The sequence below is a fragment of the Bactrocera oleae genome, chromosome 2 (assembly GCF_042242935.1).
Source record: "Bactrocera oleae isolate idBacOlea1 chromosome 2, idBacOlea1, whole genome shotgun sequence".
Classification (NCBI taxonomy): domain Eukaryota; kingdom Metazoa; phylum Arthropoda; class Insecta; order Diptera; family Tephritidae; genus Bactrocera; species Bactrocera oleae.
This window is the reverse complement of record NC_091536.1, coordinates 20,829,140-20,836,785: the sequence shown is the minus strand read 5'-3', so window position 1 is coordinate 20,836,785 and position 7,646 is coordinate 20,829,140. Positions and strand designations below refer to the sequence as shown.

Genomic DNA, 7,646 nt, shown 5'->3' with positions numbered 1-7,646 from the left:
TTTCAAGTCAAATGATGTATAATATTACTAACAAAGTCTATAATCTGTTACATATTATTTAGAATTTTTTAAAATTATTACTATACTATATATGTATATAGTATAATTTTTAATAATAATAAGTAAAAGCTGTAAATGAGTTTTACAACTATAATTATTGTCGAGTTGATAGAAAGAAGGCCCCAAAAAATGCAACAACAAACAGTCAGCTGATTAAATATGTTGCCAATTTTTCCTTTTTAACTCAAATATTGTAAAATATACTTATATCAAATATTATTAAAGTGAAAGTAAAAATTGATATTAATGTGATCATTTTCTTGGATTTATATAAATAAATAATGTGATGAGAGCACTGTTTAAAATATATTTTCATTTAATTTAATATCAATATAATTACATTCGTCTGGTAATATTTACATATAATAATTGTTTTTTATTATCAAGAAGCATATTTTGTACATCTGAGAAAAAATTAAAATTTACCAATTGAATTTGGATTTGAACAAAATCTTTGCAATAATGAATTTAATTACAGCCATCAAATTGTACGTGGAAAAAATGTGTAATGAATCGGGGCCGGGAATGAAGACTATATTGCTGGACAAAGAGACGGTATGTAATTACAGATTACAGATGCTTATTAGTTTTCATAAAATTTATAACTGAAATATCTATAGACAAGTATAATATCAATGGCTTTCAGCCAATCGGACATGCTTCAACGAGAGGTTTATTTGTTTGAACGTCTTGATTCGGGTCGTTCTAATGAGCGCATGAAAAATCTTAAATGCATTGTATTTATAAGGCCTACTAAACAAAACATACAGTTGTTAGCCGATGAACTCCGCAGTCCCAAATATGGTGCCTATTTTATTTGTAAGTAATGACATTATATAAATTCTTTCATTTCCACCCATATAAACTCAATCAATAGATTTTAGTAACATCATTCCACGCACTGACATTAAATATCTAGCAGAGTGCGATGAAAGTGAATCAGTACGCGAAGTGAAAGAAGTATACGCAGACTATTTATGTGTAAATCCAAATTTGTTTTCACTCAACATAAATAGCAGTATGTATCGTCTAAATTGGCTGCCGGACGCGCTTGGACGCACAGTGCAAGGAGTGTTAGCCGTATTATTATCTCTTAAGCTCAATCCGGTTATACGATATCGCGCTGGTTCAGTCGTATCGCAAACATTGGCAAAGCAAATATATGAGCATATTTGTAAAGAGTCAAGTCTTTTTGATTTTTCACGCACCCATGAGAATGGCGCAGCACCACCATTACTGCTTATATTGGATCGTCGTGACGATCCTGTTACGCCATTGTTGCATCAGTGGACATATCAAGCAATGGTTCATGAACTATTAAATATACATAACAACCGCGTTGATCTCTCTAACATACCGGGTATACCAAAAGATTATAAAGAGCTCGTTTTATCCGGTGATCAGGATGAGTTCTACGGCAATAATATGTACGCAAATTTTGGTGAAATCGGTTCTACAATCAAAAACTTAATGGAGGAGTTCCAGCGTAAAGCTAAGGATCAGAAAAAAGTTGAAAGTATAGCTGATATGAAGAATTTCATTGAGACATATCCACAGTTCAAGAAAATGTCTGGTACGGTACAAAAACATCTTTGCATAATGGGTGAATTGTCAGCACTTACCACTAAACGGAACCTTTTCGAAGTATCCGAATTGGAGCAAGAAGTTGCCTGTAAAGCGGAACATTCGGCACAGTTACAGCGTATACGAAAAATTATAGCCGATGAACGCATTTCGGTCGACGATGCTATAAAACTAGTGGCGCTTTATGCATTGCGTTATGAGCGACATGCCAATTGTGATACTTCGAGCTTATTGCAAATTATTAAAACACGTGGTGGAAAAACAGCAATCGTGCCTAGTTTAATTGAATATGCTGGTACGCATATGAGGCAGGGAGAAATATTCAACTTGGTGCGCATATCCGATGCCGTCAAACTGACCCGCAACTTAATTAAGGTTGTAGACAATAATTTCGAAAACAACAATTTGTAACGCAAATATTTTCTAAAATTGGTTTCGTTATGTAGGGCTTAAAGGGCGTGGAGAACGTTTTTACGCAACATACACCACTGCTCAAAGAAACGTTAGAGGAAGTTTTCAAGGGTCGGGAACTAGACCCTATGTACCCCGCCATCAACTCTGAGCTTGTGCCTTTCCGTCGTCCACCGCAAGAGGTGGTCGTGTTCATTATTGGCGGCGCAACATATGAAGAAGCACTTGCAGTACATCAGCTTAATAATGCCGGTTACAAAGTGATATTGGGCGGCACCACTATACACAATTCAGAAAGTTTCATAAATGAGGTGTTGAACGCCACCGATGGCATTCAATTTAAACACACAAAAACAATGTTAAAATACATTTCAAGTGATAACTATTAATTTGTGTTGTTGGAGTATCCAAAAGGCTGTATAAAGCTAAGTTCTATGCATGTACATATGTATATGCATACGTAAACATGTATTTATTAATTATATAATATTCCTATATATGCCATATACAATTTATGTATGGCTTGTAATATTTTTATTTATTCGTATTATTTATTGACCTACTGTAAGATTGATTGTTTAAATTGGCTCCTCTAAAAAGTAAACACAAATCACTAACGAATGTTGGATTCTGTTAAAAGCTTTAGCCATTCCAATGAAAGAACAATATGGGGATTTTGAAGTTGTATATAGTCGCATTTATTGAATTTCTTTAAGGTTTATTTTTGCTTGGCTTCATATTATTAAACAATCTTGCTGTAACGAAAATATGTGACTCTTATATTTTTAGCTTATATACCGTCAATAACAAATGTTTGCAAAATATGTATTGTTAAATTATTTAAATAAATATAACCGTTATTTTTAGCTATAGGATGATAACATTTATCCTTTGTCAATTAGTTCTTATGGTTGCTAAGTTTTCTGCAACCGACGTGTAGCGCGACGTATGGGACGATCAGTTGCTGCAGCACCCCCACCAATCGGCCCAGCTCCAGCAGGTGCGGTGGGTGGTGCAAATATATTTGTCACAATTGAAGGTGCAGCTGGAGCTGATGCACCTGCTGAGAAACTAAAGGCCGTTGCTGAAGTTTGCTGGGCGCCGCCGAAAATGCTACTTACGTTTGCTGCTGGCGGCGCTGAAACATTGCCGGTGCTACCAAAAGAGAATGTTTTGTTAGCTGGCGCTCCTCCCGTGCTGCTGCCGAAACTAAACGGTGCTGCGATGGCGGTAGCCGTTGCACCGCCGTTTGTTGATCCACCACCGAATGCGAACGGTGTGGCATTAGATGCAACAGCTGGTGGCTTATTACCCATTGTACTAGTGCCGAAAGAAAAGCCGCCGACTGTCGATTTGTTGCCGGCTGCGGCGAATAGATTCGATGAAGTGTTGTTGCTATTGACCGTTGTAGGGCCGCCGAAGTTAAACGTTTTATTCGTTTGATTATTATTGGCACCTGTGACCGCACCGAATGCATTGTTGCTGCTGGCGACGTTTGTGGTGCTGCTCGTTGCACTACCGCCAAATATAGATTTATCGCTGTTATTTGTTGTTGCACCACCAAAGTTAAATGGAGGCTTCGCAATGCTGGTGCCGGCTGTCGACGGCGTTGGTGTTGCCGCACCGAATATATTGGTAGATGATGTGTTGCTGCCATTGATTGCACCAGCATTGGATGCTCCAAAATTAAATCCTCCAGTTGGGGCGTTGTTTGCAACGCCTGTCGATGCTGTTGGTGTTGATTTATTGGCACTGCTGCCACCAAACGCAAAAGGAGCGGTTGCTGCTGCTGTTGTAGTAGAGCCGAATGCAGGTTTCGAAGACGCAACACTGCTAACGGCACCGAATGTTGGAGTCGCTCTTTGGGCAGCAGCCGCACCAAAAGTGAATGCGGCCTGCTGAATTGGGTGGCCGCTTGTTGATTGTAAATTGTTAGCAACTGGAGTATTTGTGCCAAATATCTTGTTATCGCTCGTCTTGGATGAACCGCCAAATGCAAACAGATTACCGCTTGAAGAATTTGTGTTGGTTGCGACACTATTTTCTTCGCCACCGAAGCTGAAAGCCGCCTTATTGACATTGGCGTTTGTTGTAGTTGTTGCAACCGCTGTTTGGTTTTTACCGCCAAAACCAAAGGGAGTGCTTGCAGTAGTGGTTACAGCAGTCAACTTTTGACCTCCAAAAGCGAAAAGATTAGTGGCAGTTGCGGCAGGAGCTCCGGTGTTTGTTGTGGTGACAGTAGAGCCACCAAAGCAAAAAGCTGAATCTGTTGTTGGCGCAGAGGTGTTCTGTGCGGTGCTAGTGGTTGTGGCAAAAGCGAAAGGTTTTGCAGCCGCCTCTGTTGTACCCTTAAAAGTATTAGTCGTTGCAATACTACCAAACACACTTGCCGATTGCGCTGTAGATACAATTGGTTGGACCATTGTCGATGGTGCTGAAGTGGTTGTTGAATTAGTTGCAGTGCCAAAGGTATATGTGCCAGTGGCGACAGTGTTGAAAGTGGTTGCAGCTGTCGTATTTGCGTTTAGAGCTGGTGTTGCAATGCTGCCACCAAAATTAAATGTGGGCTTGGCAACTGCTGCGCTTGTACTAATAGCGTTCGCACCGAACGCCATTGCTGGTTTTGCTGCTTCTGAAGAAACTGGCGTTGATGTTGTTGTCATAGAGTTTCCAAAATTGCCAAATGCAGATACAGCTGGCGCTGTTGTTACCGTCGTTGAAACTTCTGGCTTCGGTGTTACTCCAAATTTAAATCCGCCAGCACTAACCGACGAGGTAACAACATCAGTTTTTGTTATTGGTGTTGCAGTTGTTGAAGTGGTATTTGTTGGGGCTCCGAATGAAAATCCCTGAAGTTGCGGTACAGCAGCGGAAGATGTTGTGGTGGTGGTTGCGGTTGCGGTAGTGGCATTTAAATTGATTGTCGGCGCGGATGAGCTTGTACTGCTACCGAAGTTAATAATAGGTTTTTGCGGGGTTAATTTTAGACCGACCAATGGGGATGCTGTCTTTGTAGCGATACTTGTTGAACTTATTGTTGGCGACGCATTTATTGAAGCTGAGGTGCTGGTGGCAACTAGTGAGGGTGCCAATTTGAAATCACTAAGTATTGAAGTTGTTGTTGAAGCTGCCGGCATAGATAAGATTGGTGTGGAACTGCTTAATGACACCCCAACAGTTGATGTTAGGATAGTACTTTTTGTAGTATTATCAGATGCTGACGCAGGTGGAACCAATGCACTTGTCGATGTTATAACAGATTTATCTGAATTTTTTATTGCAAAATTAGCCGCAGTTTGTGTAGTGATTGTGGTTGCTGTAGAAGCTATTGATGTCTTCACTTTTCTAACGGATAAATCTTTTTCTGTTGGGGTATTGCTCTCCTTTGTTGGGCTAGCTAAAGTTTTATTCGATAATTTATCCACCTCATCGAAACCATCTTCGCCTTGATAAATTTCTCCACGCAGACCACTTAGCATCATAGCCAATTTTGATTTTTGGGTGCGTTCAATCAGTGGATTTTTCTTGTTTACTATCGTAGAGCTCTTTTTCGGCTTCACGAATTGTATATCAGCACATTCGTCATCATCCACAGCAATAGTATTGTCTAATAATTCTCCATTATTACTATCAGATGTACTAAGTTTTGTTGATTCATTGTAGTTACGATTGAATAGCGTTACTTTCGGTTTTTGCGTTTGATTATTAAGCAACAACGGTGGTTCCGACACAGTACGTTTGACTATACCTCCACTTTCTGCCAATCTGTCAGTGCCGTTTACTATTTTATTTTGAATAGGCGCTACGCTAGTACTTTGAGATAACGGTGTCGTTGGTATAGGCGTTATTGGTGTATTACAACTCAAACTCTGAGTTAATTGGTGGAATCGCAGATCGGATTGTTGACGATGTATCTTCGATTTTTGTGTCTCATACTCTTCCGTACCAGATGGTGGTGACCGCTGTTTGTTAGAAAGTTGTTGTTCGTAAAATTTCCGTTTGTTTGCATGTATGAGACTTGAACTCAGTGAACTGGTTATATCGTTATTGAAACTACACAATCGTTTCTTTGCAATTTGTTCTGGCGAATGTTGTGCTTGTAATGGGAAACGTACACTTGAAAATGTAGTTCCACAAGCACTATTCATGTTTTGCGTATGGGATGAAGGAATCACTATTTGCTCGCGCTGCCTTTTAAAACTTTGTGATGGTACATGAATTGATGGAGGATTCATGTTATGCATTCCTATGCTACGAACTCCAAGAGAAACAGTTGACGGATCGTACGACGTATCGTTACTTTCGCGGCTACAGTATTTTTTATTGACGTCAGGTATTCCATCAGAATCCTGAAATAAATATACTTATTATTTTGCGTAAGATAAGCTTTAATGTGTATGCTTACATCACTATTTATACGTTTGCGTGATATCTCTTTCAGAACATCTAAAACACTGCGCGTTGGCGCCAGCTCATTCTCTGTTGGAGGTGGATGCAAAATGGGGCGATTTTCGCTTGATATTTCCTCATCGCTCTTTTGAGCACTAATCACAGAATTCGATCGCAGTAAACTCGACAATGTATTGCCATAAAAGATTGATTTTTCTAAAAGGAAATATATAATTTTATTCGATTTTAATAATTTGAATTATGGAAAAAATCGTACTTGGTGGGGCAATTCGTGTCATTGCTACATTTTGCTGTGTTGCGCGGTAAGGTAAATCAGTTTTCTGAAGTTGAGCTATTGAAGATTTACCAGATTTGCTGCACAGATTACTAGTAGACTTACTGCGGTTCAGACGCGAACCACTTTCGTGATATTGTATAATACGTGACACCAATCCACGACTTTGAACATCTGCATATGTTCTAGAATTGCAAGTGTACAATATATTAAATAAGTATTATTAAACGTACAATTACATTATTAATAAGAATGTAGCAACATTTTTTACCTTGGATCAATTTTACTGAGGTTCAGTCTAGTTCTCTGTGGGCTGGTAGCTCTATTTCTGTTTGCACTGCTGCTGTTTATGCCAAGACTTGAATTACTACGGTTTTTTGGACTAATAGGACTACCTCCCCAGCGAAATTGATTAACAGCGCTGTTGTACAAAATATAACATTAAATAATCGCATTGAACATTTTTGCATTTCTTACCTATTTCTTTCAGTAACAGCACTTGTGGTTCCATTCAAATTTACACATGTTGATTCTGCAATTGGATTGGGTAAACTTGTCATATTTAAACTGAAACGCCTGTCCATTGCTCCATTCTTGTCCATGACGCACTTCTTAAACTAGTTTTTAATGTTCTAAAATTAAGTAGTTTGTTCTAAAAGAAAATACGCAAATGTCTCACAATACAAAACATACACAATACACTAGAAATGATTTTTTTTATATTGAAAATATTTTATAAACGCCAGTATAATGTATCAAACTCCTTGTATAAATTTCGCAAAAATTCGAAAATTCTACTTGCAACGTGATGGCCTTATTTCTAAAACGTCAAGGAGGCGTCTGGTATTGCCAACGAAATAGTTTTAAGTGAACTTGTATTATTTTTCTCAATTCGTTCACGGAGTTG

The 7,646-nt window shown here is 38.7% G+C and overlaps 2 protein-coding genes across 3 annotated transcripts; one reads left to right on the top strand and one right to left on the bottom strand.

Moving 5' to 3' along the window:
- The first annotated feature begins 435 nt into the window (after positions 1-435).
- Positions 436-2,936, top strand: Vps45 (vacuolar protein sorting 45). The gene is made up of 4 exons (XM_014240357.3): positions 436-615; positions 681-879; positions 938-2,019; positions 2,091-2,936. The coding sequence occupies exons 1-4, from the start codon at positions 523-525 to the stop codon at positions 2,442-2,444; spliced, it is 1,728 nt and encodes a 575-aa protein (XP_014095832.2). The 5' UTR covers positions 436-522; the 3' UTR covers positions 2,445-2,936.
- Positions 2,730-7,597, bottom strand: LOC106621465 (ice-structuring glycoprotein). 2 transcript variants are annotated; one of them, XM_014240355.3, is made up of 6 exons: positions 7,433-7,597; positions 7,217-7,371; positions 7,011-7,160; positions 6,722-6,924; positions 6,461-6,660; positions 2,730-6,404 (listed from the first exon to the last, which is right to left on the bottom strand). In XM_014240355.3, exons 2-6 carry the CDS (start codon positions 7,339-7,341, stop codon positions 2,970-2,972), a joined length of 4,113 nt encoding a protein of 1,370 aa, XP_014095830.2. In that variant the 5' UTR covers positions 7,342-7,371; positions 7,433-7,597; the 3' UTR covers positions 2,730-2,969. The 2 variants fall into 2 exon arrangements, with proteins under 2 accessions (XP_014095830.2, XP_014095831.2); XM_014240356.3 differs by having other exon boundaries at positions 7,217-7,356.
- Positions 7,598-7,646: the final 49 nt, after the last annotated feature.

Excerpts from the sequence above, each read along its gene's own strand:
- Vps45 (XM_014240357.3), top strand. The coding sequence starts at position 523 with ATGAATTTAATTACAGCCATCAAATTGTACGTGGAAAAAATGTGTAAT. Across the intron at positions 616-680 it reads TATTGCTGGACAAAGAGACG|ACAAGTATAATATCAATGGC; the intron begins GTATGTAATTAC and ends AAATATCTATAG. Across the intron at positions 880-937 it reads ATATGGTGCCTATTTTATTT|ATTTTAGTAACATCATTCCA; the intron begins GTAAGTAATGAC and ends CTCAATCAATAG.
- LOC106621465 (XM_014240355.3), bottom strand. The coding sequence starts at position 7,341 with ATGGACAAGAATGGAGCAATGGACAGGCGTTTCAGTTTAAATATGACA. Across the intron at positions 6,925-7,010 it reads CTCAGTAAAATTGATCCAAG|AACATATGCAGATGTTCAAA; the intron begins GTAAAAAATGTT and ends TTGCAATTCTAG. Across the intron at positions 6,661-6,721 it reads GACACGAATTGCCCCACCAA|AAAAATCAATCTTTTATGGC; the intron begins GTACGATTTTTT and ends ATTTCCTTTTAG.